The sequence below is a fragment of the Artibeus jamaicensis genome, unplaced genomic scaffold, assembly GCF_021234435.1.
Source record: "Artibeus jamaicensis isolate MK-2021 breed Jamaican fruit bat unplaced genomic scaffold, CSHL_Jam_final contig_384, whole genome shotgun sequence".
Lineage (NCBI taxonomy): Eukaryota > Metazoa > Chordata > Mammalia > Chiroptera > Phyllostomidae > Artibeus > Artibeus jamaicensis.
The window spans coordinates 5,098,958-5,122,712 of NW_026521810.1; the positions used below are offsets into that span (position 1 = coordinate 5,098,958).

The 23,755-nt window shown below is 50.5% G+C and overlaps 1 protein-coding gene and 1 long non-coding RNA gene across 2 annotated transcripts; one reads left to right on the forward strand and one right to left on the reverse strand.

The window, feature by feature from the left end:
• The first annotated feature begins 2,558 nt into the window (after positions 1–2,558).
• POU3F3 (POU class 3 homeobox 3) lies at positions 2,559–7,976 on the forward strand. The gene has a single exon (XM_037129056.2). It carries the CDS (start codon positions 2,605–2,607, stop codon positions 4,072–4,074), a length of 1,470 nt encoding a protein of 489 aa, XP_036984951.1. The 5' UTR covers positions 2,559–2,604; the 3' UTR covers positions 4,075–7,976.
• Positions 7,977–10,856: 2,880 nt separating this feature from the next.
• Positions 10,857–12,642, reverse strand: LOC119037052 (uncharacterized). The gene is made up of 4 exons (XR_008391490.1): positions 12,475–12,642; positions 12,175–12,275; positions 11,991–12,053; positions 10,857–11,072 (listed from the first exon to the last, which is right to left on the reverse strand). It is a non-coding gene; the product is annotated as an uncharacterized LOC119037052 (long non-coding RNA).
• Between the last annotated feature and the right edge of the window lie 11,113 nt (positions 12,643–23,755).

The window sequence follows — 23,755 nt, forward strand, 5'->3', positions numbered from 1 at the left end:
CGCCAGACCCATCTCCTGCGCAAACCCATCGAAGGCAGAAAGGAAAGAAAAGCGCCACCGTACCTTAGAAAAGCCAGAAGCCAATCCCACCACAACAGCCACACTTAAGTTACGCACACACAGCCACACAGCAAAGCTCCCCGAGTGAGTGGCGGCGGCGCCGGCTGCGACGGGAAGCCCCAGTCACTGGGACCAGACGCGTTGGTGGCGTCTCCGTGGGGCAAGGGCGGCGTGTGCCGTTCCAAACCGCCCCCGCTCCGCAGACCGGCGGCACCCCCCGGACTCACGGGGGAACGCGCGCTACTTGCCTGACCCGGCGGAGGGAGGAGGGCTGGGAGGGAGGGAGGCGAGGGGGCGCGGACGGGGCGGGGGCCGCCAGCCGGGCAGCCGGAGGGCCGCTCGCTCGCACGCGCGTCCCGGGCCGACGGTCTCCGGGAGGACGAGGGCCTGCGAGGGCGTAAACAAAGGGGACCGGCGCGGGCGCGACGCGGCTGCGGAGAGTTGCGGCCGCGCATTTCCAGGAACCGTGGCCGCGACCGAGGTGTCGGCGCTGCAAGCTCCGGTGTCCCGACCCCGCCCGGCGAGACAGAGAAGGGGGCAGGCTGGTGAATGGAAACGGGAACTTTGAACCACTGGGGCCACATCTGTCATAGGTATTAGCTTGAAAGGTGCATCTTCGCCGCACGCCGTACAAATCTCTGGGATGGGAGGGGCGGGAGGCTGCGACACGACGCAGTTCTAGGTGCAGCGGGTCGGACGCTCTGTGTCAGGATTATTTTCTTTCCCCCTCTTCGTTTTCCTTCTATTCTAACCCCCTCTCCTGTCCCTCCCTCTCTTTTCTCTCCGCTCCCCTTCCGTCCTCCCAGGCCTCCTGCGAACGTCCAGAGCCGCGGAGGGTACGCCCAGGACTCCGCCGGACCCGAAGAGTTAAGATGTGGCGGAGAGGGTGGCGGGGGAGGGGCGGGGGGGAGACGGTGGGGAGGGGGAGGGAGCCTGGGGGACGAACGATTTCCCGCATCCGCGTGGCTCTGCCTAAATTAAAAAGCAACCAATCGAAACGGCCGGAAGGGGGGCCTCGCGTCCAGAGCCAGTCATTCCGGGCCTGCCAATCACTCAGCAGGTAGCCAATCAACGGGGCCCCTGGCGCTCGACTTCCTAGTATTTGGGAAAGTGTGGTGGTGGGTGTGCGCTCGAGGCGGAGGGTAAACATTCGACAGTCCCTGCTCCGAGAGGGAGGGACCGAGAGCGAACTGTCAGATTGGAGCGCAAGCGGGAGGGCAAGACTGGGGGAGAGAGGGAGGGCGAGGGGGGTGGAGAGAGACAGAGAGGGAGAGGGAGAGAGAGAGAGAGAGAGAAAGGGAGGGAGAGAGAGAGAAAGTGAGAGAGAAAGAGAGAGCGCAAACCAGGGCGCAGAACGAGCTCCCAGTGCAACTCCGTTCGCGCACGGCCCGCGCCCGCGCCAGCCGTGCACCCTACGAGCCGCGCAGCGTGCCCACTGGAGTTGGTTGTGTATGAAGGATCTCCTATATGCACACACACCCCTCCACCTCCACCAATGCACTTTTCCTCCTCCTCCTTCTCCTCCTCCTCCTTCAGACAACTGCTGGGAAAAAAATAAAACACCAACCCCAACCTTCAGCAACAAGGTAACAGAGCCATTCGACCTCATTTTTCTCCTGTTCATTTTTTCCTTGTTATATTTGTTTCCTCGTTTCTGCTTAAAAGGAAAGATGTCGCATCAGACTGTGACTGTTGCGAGGAGAATGAAAGAGGACTCTTGTTTCAGAGGCAACCAAGAGTTCCGGCAATAGCAACTTCAGAGCAATGCAGCATCGCAAGAAGTTTTCCTAGGACAGAACAAAACTTGAAACGAGAGGACCAGACACGAGAAGAGCAGGAGCTGGCCTCTCCTCTCCGCACACGCCAGCAGCCAGCATCACCACGCCTTCAAGGACTAAAAAAAAGTTTTACTACTCCAAGGGGTAACGAGTGAAATGTGTTCCTGAGGAGAGAGGAGAGCGGCCAAGGAAAGGCGCAGGCCGGCTGTTGGTCATCCATAATTTGATTCAGGAAGAAAGAAACGGCTTCTTTCTTTGTTGTCTCCCGTGAAATCTCCACTTAGCAGGTGGATCGAGCCCGCGTCCGGGAAGAGGAGGAGGAGTGGGAGCCGGGCGCCCCGGCTTAGAGCCGGAGTGCAGGCCCGCGCCCCGCTCAGCGAGCCCCGCTGGAGCAAGACGAACGCGCCGGGGCTGGGGGGTGGCCAAGACCCCCCCTGAAGGGGGCGGCCACGGAGTGCACCCCAAAAAGCTAGCCCCACTCCCCAGAGCGGTGCTCCAGCTGCTGCAGCTGACCGAGACCGGCCAGCGACCCCCGCGCCCTGCCCAGCGGCCTTGCAGCTCCGGCCCGGGGCCTCGGCGGCGGAGGAGGCGGCGGCGGGGGAGGCGGAGGCGGCGGCGGAGGCGGCGGCGGGGCCCATCGGGCCCTCGGCGGGGGCGGGGGAGGAGTGTGGGGGGGCAGAAGGCGGGAAGGGGGGGTGGCGCGGCGGCCGCGGCTGCTGCTGCGGCGGCGGTGGTGGCGGCTGTGGGGTGGCGGGAGAGGAGCGGCATGGCCACGGCGGCTTCTAACCCCTACCTGCCGGGGAACAGCCTGCTGGCGGCCGGCTCCATTGTACACACGGACGCGGCGGGGGCCGGTGGCGGTGGGGGCGGGGGAGGCGGCGGCGGCACGGGTGGCGGAGGGGGAGGCCTGCAGCCCGGCAGTGCGGCTGTGACCTCCGGTGCTTACCGAGGGGACCCATCCTCAGTCAAGATGGTCCAGAGCGACTTCATGCAGGGGGCCATGGCTGCCAGCAACGGCGGCCATATGCTCAGCCACGCGCACCAGTGGGTCACGGCCCTGCCCCACGCTGCCGCCGCGGCCGCAGCCGCCGCTGCCGCCGCGGTGGAGGCGAGCTCGCCTTGGTCCGGCAGCGCCGTGGGCATGGCCGGCAGTCCCCAGCAGCCGCCGCCGCCGCCGCAGGGCCCCGACGTGAAAGGAGGCGCCGGGCGCGACGACCTGCACGCGGGCACCGCGCTGCACCACCGCGGGCCACCGCACCTTGGGCCCCCGCCGCCTCCGCCGCCGCACCAGGGCCACCCTGGGGGGTGGGGGGCCGCCGCTGCAGCAGCAGCCGCTGCTGCCGCTGCCGCCGCGGCGCACCTCCCGTCCATGGCGGGGAGCCAGCAGCCACCGCCGCAGGGCCTGCTGTACTCGCAGCCCGGGGGCTTCACGGTGAACGGCATGCTGAGCGCACCTCCTGGGCCCGGTGGCGGCGGCGGCGGGGCGGGTGGCGGGGCGCAGAGCCTGGTGCACCCAGGGCTGGTGCGCGGGGACACGCCGGAGCTGGCGGAACACCACCACCACCACCACCACCACCCGCACCCGCCACACCCGCACCACGCGCAGGGCCCGCCACACCACACTGGTGGCGGTGCTGGGCCAGGACTCAACAGCCACGACCCTCATTCCGACGAGGACACGCCAACGTCGGACGATTTGGAGCAGTTCGCCAAGCAGTTCAAGCAGCGGCGCATCAAGCTGGGCTTCACACAGGCCGACGTAGGGTTGGCGCTGGGCACGCTGTACGGCAACGTGTTCTCGCAGACCACCATCTGCCGCTTCGAGGCCCTGCAGCTGAGTTTCAAGAACATGTGCAAGCTCAAGCCGCTGCTGAACAAGTGGCTGGAGGAGGCGGACTCGAGCACCGGCAGCCCCACCAGCATCGACAAGATTGCGGCGCAGGGCCGCAAGCGCAAGAAGCGGACCTCCATCGAGGTGAGCGTCAAGGGCGCGCTCGAGAGCCACTTCCTCAAGTGTCCCAAGCCCTCAGCGCAGGAGATCACCAACCTGGCCGACAGCCTGCAGCTCGAGAAGGAGGTCGTGCGTGTTTGGTTCTGCAACCGACGCCAAAAGGAGAAGCGCATGACGCCACCAGGTATCCAACAGCAGACTCCCGACGACGTCTACTCGCAAGTGGGCACTGTGAGCGCCGACACGCCGCCGCCACACCACGGACTGCAGACGAGCGTGCAGTGAGGGCCAGGGACGCAGCTGCCGCCTGCGCAGTCGCTGCCACCGCCACCGCCCGCGCCTACCCTGCACCGCACCCGGACTGCCCCAGGCCCGGGGGTCCGCCATCCTGCCCTGTACCCAAAGACAGGCTTGCCCACCCTTTGGAAAAAAAAGGAGAGAGACCGAAGAGATGTTTTTTGAAGCCCAAGGAAGGAGGGGCAAAACAAACAAAAAAGCATAATAAATACCCAGACGGTTTTACATATATACACAACAAACAAAACCAGAAGAGAGGAGGGCGATTGTGAGATCTCATTTATACTGTGGTGGTGTTTCATTTTTTGTTCTTGATTTTGTTTTCAAAGAAGAGTGAAAATGCCAGCGCACCAAAACTGCACTCGTGGAGTTCTGCGCACGCTGAGAAGTCCCACACAGCGACGGTGGACAGGACCTAGCACCTGCCTTTTCCTCTCCTCTTAAAAAAAAAAAAAAAAAAGATAAAGTACCCGTCTCTCCCAACCCCTCCCTCCAAAGGGCTGTTTAAAGTGATCCACCGGTACCTTGTTTACTGGAAGCGATTTGAAAGAAAGCAGAGGCACCGGGTTCAATCAGGGATGACTCTGCTCCGGGACCCGGTTCTTCTTAGCCATATTAAAGTCATCTGGGGACACATAAACTGACTATGAAATGGGAAGGAGAAAAAAAAAACAGTCTCCAGCAAAAATAATATTCACAGCTTCCGAAATTAACAAACCGAAGAGCAATGCCAAAAGAAAAAGAATACGCTTCATCCACATAACCTCGGGAATAAAAGCATCACGAAAGAGCCGAGGGACCAGCGAGGGCGAAGGGGACATCTGCTCCTCCGTCAAGGAGTAGGAGAGCCCGGCGGAGCGGGGGTGCGGGCGGGCAGACTGGGCGTGGAGTGAGGCCTGGCCAGCAACCGCGACTGCAGTGGCCGCCCCTCAGGTGGACGATGCCTAAAGATTCCACCGCTAATATTTTTTTTATTAATATTTTTATTTTTTGTTTCTGGACTGACTCAGATAAAGGGATTTGGAAGGACTGAGCACCAGCCGCTGCCCTTCTTGGACTTCACTCCTCAATCCGTTGCCAACTTTGATTGAATGGGTGCTGTGGATGTGATTATAGAATACTGCCATTTCCAAGCAGTGTTTTTGGTAGGTTTTAATAAACAGACTTTTCAAAAGACGGCAATATAGAATTGTTAGATCCGTTGTTGATCTAAAAATATTTGCTTTATATTTTCATTAAATGACTTCTTTTAATATTTTATTCAGAATACTTATGAACTGCTGCAAAACGGTAATTTATTTTTCCCCAGATCTTGTATTACGTGTTTTTTTCAGACGAGCACAAATCAAAATGAAATGAAAATATGGACAGTTGTTAGGTAATAAGGGTATCTTTTGATGTGATCATTTGATTGTAATTTAATTTGAGTAGTGATTCCGTAAGAGCTGATCGAGAAAATAAATTTGTTAGAATGAAATAGCCTGTGTCTGATGCATAAACACTGTGTGGGAATAAAATAGTTCTTTAGAAAATATTTTTTTACTAATGCATATCCTTAAGTGACAGCATTGAGGAAGTAGAGCAGAGCTTGCTGTACCTGAGGCAGATTTGGAAATCTAAAGGACAAACATGACAGAAACTGCTAGTACTTTAATTTTAACTTAGTAGTCACTCCTTGATAAGCTATAAATTTCACAATATTTTTCTTTCCCTTAATTTCAGTGGGCATTTTTAGTGTTTTTGTCCTTTCCTTGGAGATACTTGGGTCCTTTTCATCTTTATTGCACTGGACTATGTCATCACCAGTAAAAAATATGCCAACTGATTATTAATAGTTAATACAGAGCCCCCCCCCTTCCCAAAGTCTGGCCTCTATTCTCTCTCCTCCCCACCATATTGCTATATTTCTTTCCTCTTTTTCTAAAGACTAATAGTTGTGAAGACTAGCTCACAAGTCTATAACATTTTGTATCAATTACTTGTCATTGATAACTGTGTAATTAAGTTTAAATTATTAAGCCATTTTGGGTTTGGTTTTGTTTTGTTTTTCCTGTAATGAAAGAATGCAGTTCTGAAATCCTGACGTGGCCCACACTGCCTCGCCCTGAGTGGGAACACCAGTGGGACAGGAGGTTCTACAGTTCTGTGTTTTGGTCTTTCCCCAGTGTGTTTCTATGTCTGCCTTACTGGCTCTGGTGGTTGGGGGTGGGGGGACCTTTTTGAATCACTCTCCTGATACATCCTGTAGAGTGGTCACATTTATCACATTAAAGTATCAATATTTACAATGGTGGGGGTGAAAGTGCGATGTCTCAGGTTGTGAGTACTAAAGACGGAAGAGGTTCTGCTTAGCTAAGTCCTTTCATATTGGACTTTTAAAAAGTATTTGGGGGTGATAAACCTGTGATTTTTATAGAATAATTTTCCTCATTTAGCTGTCACTCACTTTTGCCTTCCTTCTCTCATCTTCACTTCCTCTCCCTAAGATATCAGTGCAGGGGTTAAAAAACCCGGAAAACTGTGAGAGCAACAAGGAACAGTTATTTCTTCCAGGCAGACCCTTTGTCACTTTCATAAATCAAGCCCAGCCAGATGGCCGTGTTTTGGGTTGCATTATTTTAAACACCAAATCGTACTAAACATCACAATCATTTTGATTTGTGAAATCTGAAAAAGGCCATATTTATTAAACAGAAAAAGGAAAAAATGAAAACAAGAAACCACAATTTACTTTCCTTAGCTTTCCTGTTTTCTCATTTCTCTTGCTATTGTAATCTCTCTGCCCAGTGAATTTACAACCTGGAGTTGGGAGTCGCAAACTTCATCATCCTTGAGGGTGTACAGGGGCAAGCAAAGAAGGATTATTGGAAAGCTGAGGGTTGGGTGTGGTTGTTTTCCTACATTGGATACTACTGGCACGTGAGATGAAATCCTGTTTTCCCCACAGCATTAGTAGTGGTTGATTAGATGGTGGGTCTAGTTAAAATTTTAGGAGCTATTTGCTTACTTTATTTGGCTGACAACAAAAGAACTGCCATTAGATTTCACACTGCTTTCTATTAAAAGTCGACCTTTGCTGATTACTTTGGAAGAAGCCCTGATTTAGGGGTAACAGAAACTTTTAACGGGAGAAGCTGGGAAAGCAAGACCATTTTATTTCATTCTTTTACATCTTTTTTTAAGTGAGCTAATGCTGGCATTTTGTATTTTGAAAATCAACCCTTTGAATGTATTAACAAAATGAAATTTATGGTTGAAAAACAAAAGAGCAGATAGAACTGAGAGGTTTTGTGTTAAGGCTTATATTGTTACTAACATAAATAATGAAAATATTGTTATATATCACCAGATCTCTTTAATGAATTTGGTCATTGTGTTCCTTCGCAGAGCAAGTGTCTTGTGCTTCATAAAGTGCCCATTTGTTTCCCCCACTTCAACCCACCCCCTCCTCCACTTCCAACCCAAAGGAAAGTGACAAAGTTCTGTCCCACCGATCTGGCCAATTCCAAACCAGGCCCATTTATACTTTGGAGTCTCCTGTGGCTCCTGATGTGTTGTCCAAGCCTCAATCACCTCATTCCCCCAACCATCTTCTCCCGAAAAGTCTGGGCAATAAATCATTCAAGGTGTATTTAAAATAGTAGCTTTGCTGTCATTGCTCTGCCTTTTTTAAGTACTGAGGTAAGGACTACTTCTTTGTTCCAAAATAGAACTGTTCATTTTTTATCTTAGAGAGTCCCTCTGCTTCCCTATAGCCTCCAATAGTTGCTCATTACCATGCTCATAATGTTTTGTATGAATGGTTTTCAACATTCAGAGAATTGGTTCTAATATTAAATGCAGTATATACTATTGGTAGTTTATCAATAAGTGTAATATTTTAAATAATTTTAACAATTAAATTTGTTTTTAAATTATATATTTGTAAAGTATTTATCCTGTTGGAAGCAACAATATATCATTGTATTTATTCATTTATTTTTGTAATAAATGATCAACCTCTCAAGCTAAATTAAAAATGACACTTTTATATATTTATACAAAATGCATTTTAAGAGATGGGCATATTTGCACCAATTTGTATGTAAATAGAGTAAGATCCATCAATAACATGTAGCTTTCAGAACTAAATTGAAAGAAGAAACATTCTCTCCACATGGAGTTTAGTTTGCCCAAGTTCCAGGGTAATTAATCAAATTCTAAAATGGATGCAACAAGTATTGGCACTGGATGCAGACTTGGAATTAATTATTTAGGAGGTGGACCTGTTTTTTTTCAAGGCAGAAGGGTAGAAATTAAAGAATTCTTTCATGAAATGCATGTGGCTGGCTAAGCAGATTAGAACAGATGCCATGTATCGGTGAGAAAACCTAATACCTGGCTGTACCAGACATCTATGCTGGGGACTGGTGTCGGAAGAGTGTTAAGACTGAGGTTATCTGTGACCCAGAAACAAGGTAACGTAGAAAAAAAGAGTCGTGTTATGTTATTTCTGTTTAGATGTCTTCTTAAAATTACTGTGAGTGAACAGCCTCTTTCTCCCAGCCTGTTACTGACAGCACAAGCAAGCCATCAGCACAGGTGTTAGTCTTGTTGTTGTTGTTGTTGGTGGTGGTGGTGGTGGTGTTGAGAGTGATAATATGTAAAAAGTGTGGAGGCCACCTCTTCAAATCTCCAAGTTTTGAAGGTTTCTTGGTCATCTCAATTGCTTCCCTGAAGGTCTCCCATGTGACCTCCTGGCTGCGAAGCCCCACTGTGGGCTTGATCTTGATTTCAGTAAGGAAATCAGAGAGCTCTGGGTTTGCCTCCTGAACTTCCAGTCTAGGAAAGGAAATCATGCAGAGGCTGGCAGAGAGGGATGTGGGGGAGGGGGGGGCGCAGCGGAGATAGCAAGAGGGGTACTTGTGTAATCGGATTCTTTGATTTTGTTAGCCTGGCTCATGGCCTATTAATTAGATTACTCTCTTTCATTCTTGATTTCACATCCGTGTTTGTTCCAGGACCCTAAAACGTGGGCGCGAGCATGGCGAGCAGGAGTCTATGATGTCACTGCCGGCCAGCCGGAGCTGCAGCCTGGTCTTCGGGAGGGCTGTGGGCTGAGTTCTTTATGAGTCCGCTGTGGAAGTGACCTCAGAGGGGTCTGGGCAACTGGCCTTCGCATGGTGGCACGATGAGTGCACCAGTGTGTGCGCGCGCGCGCGCGCGTGTATGCGTTTCTGTGGGTGCAGGTGAGGGGAGAGGCTGTGGAAAGTCGCAGTCTAGTCTCTGAAGCCCTAGGGGTGCACGCGGAGGGCCTGCTCCGGTGCAGGGCCTGCCTCAGGCAGAGACGGGAGCTCACAGAGGAGCGGACGAGGGTGGTGCTGGGGACCGAAGGCAGCGGCAGTCTTCCTAGGGCCCCGGGCAGAGCCGGGCAGCCAGGCGGGACGGTGGCAGTCGCGGTGGGGTGACATCCCTACCTGAGGGTAACAGCTGGCCAGTCCCACAAGTTGTTTTCCTCGTGGCGACCATTCAGCAAAACGCAGGATCCTTTCTCAAAGATTTAAATTTCGCGGATGAATTACCATACAGCGGTTGCTTAGCAACTAAATTCTAGCAGGGCTAAGAATATGCAAGCTTTTTGTATTCTCATTAATAAAAATGCCACTCTGACACAGCAACCCGACTTTGGATCACTGCAACTTCTGTAAAAGCCGTAGGAGAATACAAACCGATCCTGCCATTTAATTACAGATCAAAATAGCTTGAAACGCGATATTTTGTTCATCTGTCTTCCTAAAAGCGATGTAAAAATGGCTCTTCAGAAGCAGGAGTAAATTTTTTTTAATGAAGTCGTCCATCGGGGTTACTGATAATTGTCAAACCAAACTTTTTAAAACACAAGTCGAAATATTCCTTTTCATCAACATTTCTACTCTCCCCCTCAGTCCACTATCCTCTGACCTTGCTGTCCTCCCCCAGCCTAATTACAATAGTTATTATTATTATTCTGTAAATACTCCAGCCTTGAAAGCCCTAGAGACTAAAGGGCAGTTGGCAGAGCAATCCACAAGGCCGGTGGCTGGAGAAATACTTTCTAAAAAAACTGAGGAGAAAACAAATAGGAAGCCGTGAAAGTTTTCTTGGAAGTTTGGAGGAGTAGCTGAGCTGGGTGGGCTCGGGTTCCAGAGCTTCTGGTGCTTCCTTTCTGAACACAGGTGGGCACTGAAGGCAGAAAAGCCGCCAGACCACTGCTCTGCACTGTCCGGTTTTCTGTGCTGGGTTCCCGCCTTCTCCTCCCAGGAACTCGGTTGCCGCCTCCCCTCCCGGGACCCTGGAGTTCAGAGGGGCCGGCTGTTTCCGAGCCCCACCTCGCCGCTGCTTCAACCCTGGAGCCCTGGAGGAGAAGTCAAGACTGAGCTGGGCCCACTGAATCTTCAAAGTCTGTGGCCCGGCCTAGAGACCAGGGCCTGGGATTGCCGTAGTGAGTGCAGTCGGGGTCTTTTCCCGAGGGCACCGCCCAGGGCAGGGGATGCATTGGTTCAGAATGAGGATCCAGCCCTCTGCCATAGTCCGTCTGGGGGGAGGGAGGGCAGGGGTCAGTGAGGACTGGACTCGCATGCTGATGGGTCGCATTGTTTGGGAAGGAGTGGCGGTCTCTGTACCTGGCCAGCGGAGCAGGGACAGGGCTGGAGGCGGCCAGCGCTTTCTGAAGTTTCCGCCTCAGGCCCTGTGCCCCGCACTCTGGATGGAGATCTGGGGGACCTGGGGGAGCTTGGGTTGTGCGTACCTCCGCTTCCCACCAGTGGGAAGTTATAGCACTTCCCCAAAGCTGGGGTGGCTGCCAGTGTCCCGCTGCTTCACGGTCACCTCCCGCAGCCCCATCCCTGCCCAGGCACTGCAGCCCGGCCCTGCGCAGGGTTGGTGAGCTGGCGGTGGGCTAGCGCAGAAGACGGGTTGGTGCCCAGTTCATGCTCCAGCAGGATGTCATGTCGGCTTCATTTCTGAAGCTGCAAAAGAAGGTCATGGTCACCTTTAGAAAGGTTCAGGGGCAAAACTGAAACTCCCCAGACGCCAATAATATTGCCAGGGAGCTCTCCCGCTCCGCTCCTACTTTGGCAAGTGTGAGGACTGGGGGGGGGGGGGGGGCGGCCCCTCCCCAAGTCAGCCAGGGCGTCAGAGGAAGCTGACCACCTTCCCAGCCCCGAGTGACTCTTCTGAACACAATTCCCAGTGAGTGCCGATAAACACACAGTGGAAATCAGACCATACGTTGAAATAGTTGCTGTGTTAAGTGTTCCAGAGGCATCCGAGTTCATTTTTATAATAAACAGGAAGACAGTTATTTACAAATACAATTGCCCTAGAAGAGCCACATTCCATGTACTTAATTCACTAATGGCATTCATGCCTTTCTTTTTCTCCCTTTGGGAAGAGAAATTTTAGCTTTTAAACAGAGATAGGTCTTGAGGGAGGAGAAGGAGAGTGGTTAGTTCACCAGTTCTTAGAAAAAGGAGCAGGGTGTCTGGCCAATTCCTATCTTTGGGGATGTCAAGCAGTATAAAATAACCACTTACAAGATATGGAGGGGTGCTTCCCCCCTTTCTTATTCTTCCAAAAATAAGTTTTTTCGTTGTGGCTCTTATCACGAGAGCTGGCCAGCGGAAATGCGCCGGTAATATGCCCTGGGTTGGCCTGTTGTGTGTGCATGTGCAAAAAAAAAAAAACAAAAAACCCTCAAATTTAAATAACTTGAACTGTTTGGAACTACACCACAATTTTATCTATAAAACTCACTTCGTGGCCACAGCTTTAGAAATGTCTGTAGTAATGCTCCTACCGCCCTCCTTCCTGAGAGCAGTTATACCAAGGGGGTAAAATACCAGCTCTTGGCTTCCCCATCACCCGTATAAGCTCATATCACTTACCTGGAGAACCTGAGTCTCATCTTCTTTAATTCAGGAAGCTTTTTCTAAGTCAATCCCCTTCCCCTGAAAGTTAGGAGAGTAGCATTTTTGGGGGGAGAGATTTGTCCAGGGAAAGGCAAAATCAACTGTGAATCTGTAGGTAAACCATTGAGTCAGGAATAAACATCAAAAGTGCAAGACATACCTGAGGTACGTCTGGGGCTTTGTGAGTTCCCAATATGAGATGAGTTTATAAATGACAAAAAAAAAAAAAAGATAACCGTTGTCCGTATTTCTTTGTTGTAGCTGTAAAATAATGCGGAGGAACTGAGAGGAAAGCAAAAACATCTTTTTAATACAAAAACAAAAGGACAAGGGATGTTCTGATGAAAAGCTTCCTGGGAGATCACGCATTAGTTCTGTCCTCTCTGCAGAAGGCAGCCCATTTAGTCGGCTGGAACATTGCATAGTGAAACACAGTAGATCCTCATTTCAAAGAGCTCACCTTGTGCCAGCACTAGAGGTGCCAAACCTGCCACTGTCACTCTACCCTAGTTCAGATGAGGCTTCTTCGAGATGTGAATGGGAGCCAGGCAAGTTTGTTCCACTCTGACCCACTCTGTCAGAGTCTTAAAGGGAGAGTCTATTTTTTCCTTTACATTTCCAAGGTTGAAAACCCGCCAGCAGAGTTTAAAAATAAAAAGGTTTAATCAGAAAGTATAGTATCACCCCAAAACTACCAAAATGGAAAGAAATGTCTTACTAGCTTGGTCTTGAGAATGTGTAAGGAAAGACCCATCAGTTAATAAAACAACACCTACAAACTATATTTAATTCACATTTTTGGAAGAGAAATCTTTTACACTTGCTTAGGCAATCCTGCTACTGATCAGGCTTTGTACTCTTCAAAGATTTCTTCCAAATAGGGTTTTAAAACAGTTTCAAACGAGAGAAATGTCATTAACTCTCCCCAGAGAGTTATTTAATAGTTGTCCTGGATATTTTTAACAAGAAAGATGCTAAGCAAGTAGCCTTGAGTCCGGCGACATCTGGGAAATGGAAGTGGCGGCACTAAAAGATTCTGAAAAGCCTGCAGCTAAAGTGGGCTTTCTGCCTTTTGGTAAGGAGGGGCTGTCAGAGGTCAGCACTATTTCCACACATACCTGATCCCACAAGCTTTCCCCTGTTTATCGAAGCAGAGGGCCTGCCCATGAGTGGTTACAAGTGGAGGGAGAGAGACCCAAAGATGGATCAGTTACCTATCCCCTTTGTCCCTGGGTCTTGAACTGGGACGTCAAGGAGGAAAATAAAAGCCCTCCCCCTTTGGGAATGAGGCCTGCACCTCCATTTGCATTACCCTGACATCCCCACCTCACCCCACTGCAGTCAGAAACTCTCTTGGCTGACTGATTTGGAACAAAATGGTAACTTCAGGACTCCCTGTGTGTGTTATATAACATACAGAGATTCTGCACAGAGGTGCTCACACTTGATTTTTCTCCAAATGGCTTGTACAAACAGAAAGGCTGAGAAAGGAGAAATGAAGACAAATTAAACAGAAAAACTGAGGAGATGTACAGCTATAATATGATGGTACAGGTAAGCTTATGTGTATGAACACAGCCATTGCTCGCACCTCCTGTGTGTCAGAGCATCTTCCTTTAAACATTTGCCTAGGATTGCACTTAGACTATAGAGCAGTCAGACCACAACTGGGAGGTGAGGGGAGCAGTCCACCCCAGAACAGTGGGAGCTGGTTGCCCTGTAGCCAGTAGAAAGAAACCAACTGAGTTTGGAGCTGTGTTACTCTCACCCTACTCTTTCTGTCATAATCCTCCAGTCCCTACTGTGGCGAGGGAAGGTTACCCCCTACCCCCTACCTACCCTAGTCACCCCCATCTGTGTCTGTGGCCCGAGAGCTGCTCATTCACTAGCAGCAGGAGTCTGCTGCAGCAGCAGCCTGAGGTCACATCCAGAAAGCTTTTTCTTCCAAGAGAACCTAACTCCAAAGCCAAAGGCAATGTAAACTATGTTCATGTGCTCCAAGCATGAAGGGGAGATCATAACCTAGGGACAGGCATTTTGTAGGAGGGGATCTGGGGCAGGGCAGTTGATTTGAGCAGATTCCCTACTCAGACCTTCCCTGCTTTGGGGTGTGGGGAGGAAATGAGGGGAGATGGAGAGGCCCAGGATGGGGGGGGGGCTGCTGAAGGAGTGCAGGTTGACAAAGCTGTAACAAAGGATTCATGCAAAAGTAGTACCAAGGATCTTTAAAGGACCCCACACCTTAGAGGCGTGTCTCCCGCTCTCAGGACACAGAGTCTATTGATTGCTCCCTGGGGCTCTGCACATGTGCGCGGGCTGTCAATGGTTCAGGGCTCACAGGTCAGCCTTGCAGCCTCAGACTCTCTGCTCCTGCAGGCTGCCTTGAGCATGAGTGGGTGGTTGCACTTGAGTTTGTAGGGCCTTATCAGTGGCTGTTCCCCAGGCAGCCACCTGGTGAGGCAGCAGTCTTGCTGGGCCGCGTACCTCGCCCAAGGTTGAAACAGGAAAGTCACAGGCTGCCATCTGGCCTGAAGGCGCAGACCCAGAAGCAGCCACAAGCCTCCCTGCTGGGTGAGAGGAAGTTTGCTGGAGAAGTGGGGATCTGGTAGAGTCTGTCACCATGACCTTTGCAGGGAAATCACAGAGGATCATGTGGAAGAGCTGCCCCCGGGATGTGCCACTGGAGCTCTCAGAGCAACTAGTCGGGCATTTCCTCTGCTCTGCCTTCTAGGCTATTCAAGGACCCTAGTGCAGTGACCCAGCCTCTGAGTGCAACCTCAGCCGCCAGATGGTGGATAGGAGTTGGGCACTTCAGCACCTGGGAACAGGAAGGTTAAGATCCAAGCAAGAGAGTAATTATTAGGTAGGTAGTGAGTGGAAACGTCATAATAATCTCTAACTTTGCCCACAGCCCCACTGGGCTCCCTGACGACTCTGGTGCAGCTTCCGTGGGCCTCTCAGAGTTGGTGGGAGAGGCATCAGTCTGGGAACTTAGGGACTGAGAAGTGGGGCTCAGCGGAGACGTTTGCAGAAAGGAGAAGCTCAGGGTCTGAATTCAGGACTAGAAGATGGAGGAACCCATCCGGCAGAGGTATCCCCCCACCGGTGACAAACAGGGTAAAAAGGACGAAACTTTGGGAAGGGATTAGAAGTGGGTATAAATGTGGTCCATGACTACCTCATGGTGTCCTTTCTTTAATTCAACCCAGGAGACAGACCCACAGGGTTTCTGTGACCACCAGCCAGGCTTTCTAGCCCCTGAGCTGCTCAAAGCAGCCTTCCAAAGCTGACTCAAGCCCTGCAGATCCCTCCCCAACTCCCCCCACCCCTGCTGGCCTGGCCTGGGCTGGGGCTATAGCCGGGACCTCAGCAAATGGCCTCTGCAGTGGGGCCTTCTCAGAAATTCCAGCCAGTCAGCCCAGCATGGCAGAGAAGGCTGGGGGCCCTGGTGGTGACACAAACGCCTTCTCCTGGCTACATACAAGTGCAAATGAGATGCATTTTGGCTGATCAGTCCACTGTATTTTATGCATCTTAATATGTCTATGTCTTGTCAACTCTTCTAGTCAGGAAGAATAGCAGAAAATTTTAAAAGACTTTTGTGTGTGTGTGTGTGTGTGGCTTCCAACTGCAATTGCATCCAGGGAGATGGGGTGAGACAGGAAGGCCTGCTCACACGAACAACCCTCCTAAACGCCGCAACCTTGAGCCACAAAGACAAATGGAAAAAGAGATGGGGGTGGGCTGTGATTGCTGACAAGAGACCCTGAGGAAACTAGGTGGATTTGGGCTGGGAAAAGTCTAAATCTATAACAGTTCTTTTTAAGAAGCAAAATTCATTTGTATTTACTTGGATAGGGGACAGACCAAACTCCTTCTCCCAGCTTAGCTGACATCTTGAACAAAGTGTCAGGGTTACTTAAGGAAGGGTCTCAGGGGTTCCCCAGGAGGAAAGAGGTTTTCTGATACCATGGAGCTCCTATCTTGGCAGAGTTTGGGATCTCCTCTTTATATGTCAATTTCCAAGGGAGTTGTGAATTCAGGAAATATGCCTCCAACTCTTCCCATATCCCCCTCCACCAGGTTTCCTGAGAAAGCAAGTCCTCTCAGAAGTAAGTGATAGGGGCCTCTGTAAGGTGAGGGCTGGGGGAGGGGTGGCAGGTCTGAGAGACTGGAGGCCTCCGGTAATCTGCTCTGGGCCACCTCCTGCAGTTCAGAAGGGCATTGTGGGGAGCTCTGGTCATTTAACTCAGAGCCTGAGAACTGCTAGAAGACTGCCAGGGGGGACCACAGGGCCTGCTCCGCCCTCCGCCCTCCACCCTTACTCCTCTTCTCAGGTATTTGTTGTCTCAAGCTAGTCTACAAGCCGATCCAAAGAAGGGGAACAACTGATTTTCTTAGCCCTGTTCCCAAGCCCTGCCTCTCTCCCCTCTGCCAGGCTTAGCGGCAGGCAGGGGCCAAACTGCTGGGAGTCACTGGAGCTGTGTGCCAGCTTCCACTCCCTCTTTCATGGGGTTCTCGGAGTCTGCAGGGAATTTGTCCTCAGGGTGTCTCTGGGTTCTTGAGGACAGCAGCAAATTTGCTGTTGACATATGAAGCTATTCTATTACGATCTGACTCTGGGGTTGGCTGCCCACTCACAGAAGCTGTAGTAGCTTTAAGGTCAGGATGTACAGTCTAATACAGGGCCAACAGCCTGCTAAGAGCCTGGGCCAGGCCAAAGAGACTTGTACCCAGGAAGCCACTGATGAAAGAAAACCCCAGGCCCATTTTATGTAGGTGGGGTTTTTCAGGTAAGGACACTCTTCAGGTATCAAAAATTATTCCACCTGTGGTGTTACTTGTGCCATCATATTGGCTAGGGAAGATTCCTTCTCTGATGTGTGAGATGCCCTCATTGTGGAGCAATTAACTCTAACAGAATAGAATGAGGAGGGAGGTCATGTGCTTCACATCAAGAGTAGGGGCCACCCAGCACTCCGAAACTATCCAAACTTTAACACTGCTCAGCAGAGAAATTTTCCTGTCACACCAGCTCAGGTTTCTGCCATGCAGCCTGGGCATTTCCATACCAGCCTGGGAAATACATAAGAACCAGATGTGTGTTGCTGCTGTGGGCTTCCACCCAGAAGCCAAGGTGCTGGGGAGATGTCCCAAACAAGACATACTTAAAATTCATTGCCCCAACTCACCCAGTGTCCTGACAGGCACTATAAAGGGCTGAACTGTCGGCCAATGAACAGAGGTGACCTACACCAAGAGAACCGCCAGATTCCCTAGCTGTCCATGTTGTCATGGTGGCTGACCAGAGTCCCTGCAAGCTGCCCTCTGCTCTTTTCTTGCTGTGCACACCAAAAGCAATTTACCCCCTCCCTCCATGTGTCCTCCTCCTTTTCCATAACTGAGCATGGATTTCCATTTGGGAGAAGAAGGGGTGTCAGTAAAGATGAAGGGTGGGTTGATGAACCATTTTCAGTAATAAATAAACCAAGCCACAATAACCTTTACACACATAAACTATTCTCACTCACTTTTTCCTTTCAAGCAGTCATTCAGCCAATGTCCAAAAACATTTTAACCCACGAGCAAAAGGAAATTTTAAAGTGAAGACCAAGTTCCTTTTCCTCCTTTGCTCTTGGGGTTGACCATCCCTCACTCTCTCACCTTCCAGCTATGCCGATATCCATACCCTATCTGAGGATTTAAAACACTTCCTTAAAATCCTTCAGAGTTTTCAGCACAACCAGAGTAGCTGGAGGGAGAATGTACCCTCCCCAGCCCAATTTTGCATCCAAACCAAATATGTTGTAACTACCATCATCAATTACACTTTGCATACTTGAAACTCCAGCAATGCAGACTCACTATTTACCAGAAGTAGCAATAAACTTTACTGAAAGAAAGAAATTCAACATTTGCCATGGGATACCTACTGGAGAACCCTTTGAAAACATCATCCCTATCTTCTTACCTCCTTTATTGGGATGGAGGGCTGTAAAAATCTGGGGTAGCAGAATTTTAAACAGCTTGATTACCTTAAGCGATTTTGGAGTCCTCAACTCCAATCATTAGAAATAAAGTCATTAATAGTCATAATTAGTATTTAATTGCTTGATCTGATTGTTGCTTTATTCATGACCCGATTTAGTTTGGTAGGGTGGGGAGGTAGGGAGTACAGGTGGTTCAGAATCAGTAAACGAAAGCCATTTGCAGACAATTCAAGCGGAAAGTATTTTTGTTATATTTGCAGATGTGTCTCACACATCTTTTCATGCTTTTTGTAAACTATCTAAAAATAAACATTACCGATCTAGGTTTTAATCTATCTAAATGGGATCATAAAGTACCTAGGATGGAGCTACACACACACACACACACACACACACACACACTATAGAATCGAGGAAAGCAGAAAAGAAACTACATGTGAAAGCAGTAATAACTGAACCGATAGTGGAATGAAATATCTGAGCAAATTCACTTTATTCCTTCGCAGGAAGAGGGTCAGCGGCGGCGAGAGTTTCCTGAGTCTTTGAAGAGGGACACCATGAGGCTGGCCTGATCTTCCCACCAGCTGCCGCTCGGACCCTGGGACCGTGCAACCTCTCTTCACAGATCACCAACTCCCTTCGCCCCCCAGTGCTCTTACATTCTTCTGCGCCCAGGATCTGCGTTTAACCCTGGCCCCTGTTTCCAAAACCTACCGGAGAACTTCCTCTGCAAGCGTGCCCTGAGCTCCTGCCTTCGCCCCCCCTTCCTTGACCCCTGCTCTCCTACCGGCCCCCGGCGCTCCGGACTCACCCAGCGAGATCCTTCCACTCCATACACCGACGGGAAACAGGCCTCCTTCGAGGCACCATTTGAAACCACCCTTTATCAATAACTTCAAAGCCAAGAGAGCCCAGGTCTGGTTCTCAGCGACTAAGCCCGCTTCTTGCAGAAAACCGGGGAGAGGGGGCAGTAAGGGCGACAAATCCTTTAGCCAACGGCGACCTCAGTTTTCTTTTAGAAGTGACGGCCACGGTCGCTCGCTGGAGGCTGGCCTGCCGGCCCGAACCCACCCAGCCGGCCCCGGTTCCCGCCCGAGCCCGCCGGTGTTGGCGCGCGCTCTCCGCGCTGGGGCCGCGGCGCCCGGCCACCGAGCTGGTGGGCTCCCCTCCGGCCGGCCGAACTCATGAATTAAATATTCATAGAGATCGCTACTTTCTTAAAGGAGAACCTACCGCGCGGGAAAGTTCACAGCCAAGGGGACGCACAAAGGGAAGGTCTCCGCTCCTGCCTGATCCCGAGGCCGGGGAGAGGCGACCCCTTCCGTGCAGTGCCCGCTCGGACTGACATTAAGGAGAGGACTCGGGACCGGATCACTTTCGCGTCGTCACTTTTCTTGGAGGGCACGAAAGGAGTGATGAACTTGGTAAAGGAGAGAAAGCTCGCTCCCTGATCCTTAAACAGTTATTTTCAAACTAGCTGTCGAATCTGCTCGCTCCTCCAGCCCTAAATAGCTATTTTCAAACTAACCGTATCAAAGGCCTTAAGGTCCGTGTGTGTGTGTGTGTGTGTGTGTGTGTGTGTGTGTGAAAATAAGAGTCTGTTTGATGTTCCACCAACACTGGGGACAGAAAGAAAGTTGGTCTGTGTTGTTTGAAGCTACGCACGCACTGAAGTTTGGCAAACCTTACCCTGAACAACAGTTTCATTTGAACAGTGAAAGCAGCAATCACACCCGCACCCGGCACTCTTAAAAAGTGAGCCCCGTCTGCGGCGGTAGGTCAGGGCGGAAAAGGGGACTGCAGTGTGCACGTTATCAAGTCTCCTGTCTCTGCCCCAGTTCTCTCCTCAGCGCGTCCCAGAGCCGTTCTCTCCCGCGCCCGGAGGCCCCGCAGTCTCGGGCAGCGGGAGTCCGCTTCCCCAGGCCGCGCCGGCGCCCGGCTTCTCCCGGAGGAGCGCGGCCAGGGGTTCGGGCTGGCAGGGGTGGGAGGAGGGGGAGCAAAGACGAAAGTTCGGGGCTGGCCGGCCGGACGGAGGCCTGCCCGGGAGCGCGTCCTCACCGGGGCCCGCCGACCGGTGAGGCGGCCGCGCGCGGTGTCAGCGCGACGCCGCACCCTCACAGTCACACACACACTCACACTTGCGGTTCTTTTTGTTCCAGGCCAAGAGCACTTTCACCAGTGCTTAGAAAGTCTTGGGCGCCATCTAACGGGAGCAGCGCAAAGTTGTCGCAGGGTGGAGGTTAGGACCGGTGGGGGCGCCGTGGGGGGACCTCTCCTCCACCCTCCTCTCTCTCCCCGGCTAGTCACAAACCCCCAACACAGAACACACACTCTCTGGGACACTCCCGAGGTCCCCGAAGTGCGCCTTCCCAAGGGCCAGGAGCGGCGCCCACTTGCCCGCCAGGGACTGACACCTTCGCCCTTGTCCTCTCCTCCCTTCAGCGTTCCCCCAGGCCCCTAAAGAGGAGGACCGCTCTGTCTTGCACCTGCCTTAATAGGGACCTGGTGTTGTCCAAGCTCTCTCTTGTTCCTCTTAGCCTGTGATGGAAAGGCCCAAAGAGCACAGGATGAGTCCACTTGTTTTCCAGAAGGAACAGTTCCCTAATGAAGAGGTCTGCAGGCAAAAATCCTTGCAGAAGATGATGGGCCCAACTGGAAGATTCAGTTCTGCAGTGGCTCCAGGAAGCCTCGGTGTCTCTGGGAGGGAGGGATTGGGTTCTGAGGAGCTGTCCTGGAAATTGGGAGTTGCTATCTGGAGAAGCCTGACAAATGGGAACCTTGGAGGGGCCTCTGGATGGAAGAGAGGGACCGACCTACCCAGAAAGTAGATTGGAGTTTGATGAGACCCAGGACTTTCCTAAAGGTTCCAGGCCACTGTGAGGGCCAGTAGTCATGGGAGATTTAATCCCAAATATCACTCCTGTCAGCTCGGGCCATTTCTGCAGATTCTGGGAAGTTAGCAGAAGGTCTGGTGTCTCTAACTAACTGGGAAACAAAGATGAAAAGGGAGGACATACGTCAGTCAGGCCTAAACCACTCTCTCCTCCGATCCCAACACCTGCTATATCTGTCTTGCTGGTTAGCAAGTGGATGACCATCTCTATGCCTCCAGACAAGGGGCCAAAGGCATAAAAAGCTGGTGTGCAGCCCCCTAGACACCCAGTGTTGGCCCTCGTGGTGCCACCAGAGGTGCCCAGGCTTGAGGTCTAGATTCCAGGGGAAAGCAGTGGGTCCCACCAGTCCAGGCCAAGAGTTGTTCAAGGACTGAGAGCCTTCCTGGGTTTGTAGAATGGAGATTAGAATACCTGTTCCTCCCTCGAGTATGTTCTGAGGTCTGCATGAAAGCAGATATACACATTAATTTATTGTCATAAAAAACATAAACTTATCATCTTAACCATTTTTAGGTGTACAGCTCAGTGGGGTTATGTACATTCCCAATGTTGTACAGCCATCACCACTATCCATCCACAGAACATTTTTGTCTCCCAAAACTGAAACTCTGTGCCCATTAAACACCAACTCCCCATTCCCACCTCGACAGCTCTTGGCAACAACCACTCTACTTTCTTTCTCTATTAATTTGTCTATTCTTGGTACCTCATATAAGTGGAATTCTACAGTATTTGCCATTTTGTGTTTGACTCCTTTCACTTCGCCAGCCTGTTAAATTCATCCATGTTATTGCATGTGTCAGAATCTCCTTCCTTTTCGAGGCCTAATAATATTCCATTTCATGTGTATACCACATTTTATTTATTCATTCATTCATTGATGGCTACTGTTAATGATGCTGCTATGAAAGTGATATACACACATCTTTTTGAGGTCCTATTTTTAATTCTTTTTTGAATATGCCCAGAAGTAGGATTGATGGGTCATACGGTAAATCTGCATTTCATTTTTTGAGGAACTTCCATACCATTTCCCACAGTGGCTGTACCATTTTACATTCCCACCAGCAGTGCACAAGGGTTCTTCACATTCTCACCAACACTTGTTATTTTCCATTTTGTTTCTTTTTAAATAATAGCCTAATGGATAAAGTGATACCCAATTGTGGTTTTGAAATGAGGTTTTTTTCAGTGTAAATATACAAACATAATGAAATACTACTAAGGCAAATTAGACACAGGTTTTAGCACAGTGGAAATACCCTGACAATTACTTCAACTTTCTGATCTTTAATTTTTGGATTCAAGTCTAGAAAAAAGGAAGAAAGAGAGATGGCCAAGGTAGAGGGGCACGCAGAGCTAGCACTATTTGATGATCATATTTTGGCCTCTCTTTCTAATTGCAAGCTGGAAAATAGAGGAGCTATCATACTACTGAGCCCTATTCCTTTCTTTATTGCTAGAGGGAGACCAGAGAGTCAACCTCTCTTAAGTAGAGGGGAGAGAAAAAATTAGTTTGATTTCCTGGATTGTTTGATTTATTCCAATTGAAAGGTAAGCTACTCTCCCATACATGGGCCATGTAGAATGGTGCAAATTTTTAAAGTTATTTTTTTCTAGGAAGGGGCTGAGAAATAGCAAGTGTATAAGTGGGAAGGCTGCCACTCTAGCCCCTGAGTCCCCTGTTTTGGGAGCTATCTCACCACATTACTCCACTTCTTTTCATGGCCTTGCTTGCTGATAACCTTAGGTCAGCCTCATTCGGCCCTATGGGTACTGTATTTAGCAAGCACTCTAATATCTTTTCTTCTTTTTTATATTCCAGCCTGGGGAAAAGGTTAGTTTTCTTTTTTCCCACATTTTAAGTGAAAATATCCAGAGTGGGCACAAGATAATAAGTGGAAAGGACTGTGGTGACAGGGTCATGGCCAAGGCTCCATGCCTGAAATATTCCTTGGCCCACTGAACTACACTGTTTCTTTCATCTGACAGGAGGGTTGGCACAGGACAGAAATGGGAGAAACCAGAGCAGCAAGCCTTGGCAGAGACCTCAACCTCCCTTCTGCCATGAGGCCAACTTTGCCACTTGCTGAACCGCTGAAACTCAGTGGTGTTTCACTCTTCTGTGGTTCAGGGGTATGGAGGCAGGGGGCTGGGAACCCCCTTTGGGAGGGGTTTTGTGCAGGCAGTTCCCAGTACCTCAGCTCCAGCACTGGCTGGCCCTCCCCTTTTAACTGCTGCATCTGCTCCCCAGAGAGGATAGACTGCACATCAAGAGCTCTGTAACTTAAGACAAAAGAAAAAAGCACTATTGTCACACTGGGGCACACATAATCATTTCCTCTTCCCTTGGTAAAGCTACTTCCATGTGAAAGAAGATGCAGGATTACATTTTGGGGGTACTGGGGCCAGGAGACCTCTCAGCATTTTGAAAGGACTTCATAGTGTTTGGATCCAAGCCATTTGTTTCTAGAAAGAATGACGTTGGGTAGGAGCTTGCTCTTTCCATTTGCAATGGCTTATTAAGTATAAGCATCTCTCTTTTCTCTGTTTATTGAGTGATTAGCTCTACCTCCAACTGACCCTGCCACGGGAGACAGCTAAAGTGTATCCTTAACAGGCAGTTACCCTGCAAAATGTCCTTCCTGAAAACCTGGAGACCACAAGACAGGCTCATGCTTAATTCTGGTGTCTTCTTTTCATAGTCTGTAATGAGGATCTCCACCGATGATACAGTGTGATAATACTAATGCCATTCTTATTTAAATGGTTTCAGTCCAGTTAGAGTGCAGAGAGGGAGGTGGAATCCAGCTGTGTCAGAGGCAGGCCTGTGTTGTATACGCTGCACATGGCTTGG

Bases quoted from the DNA above. Each gene is read 5' to 3' on its own strand.
- POU3F3 (XM_037129056.2), top strand. From the start codon at position 2,605: ATGGCCACGGCGGCTTCTAACCCCTACCTGCCGGGGAACAGCCTGCTG.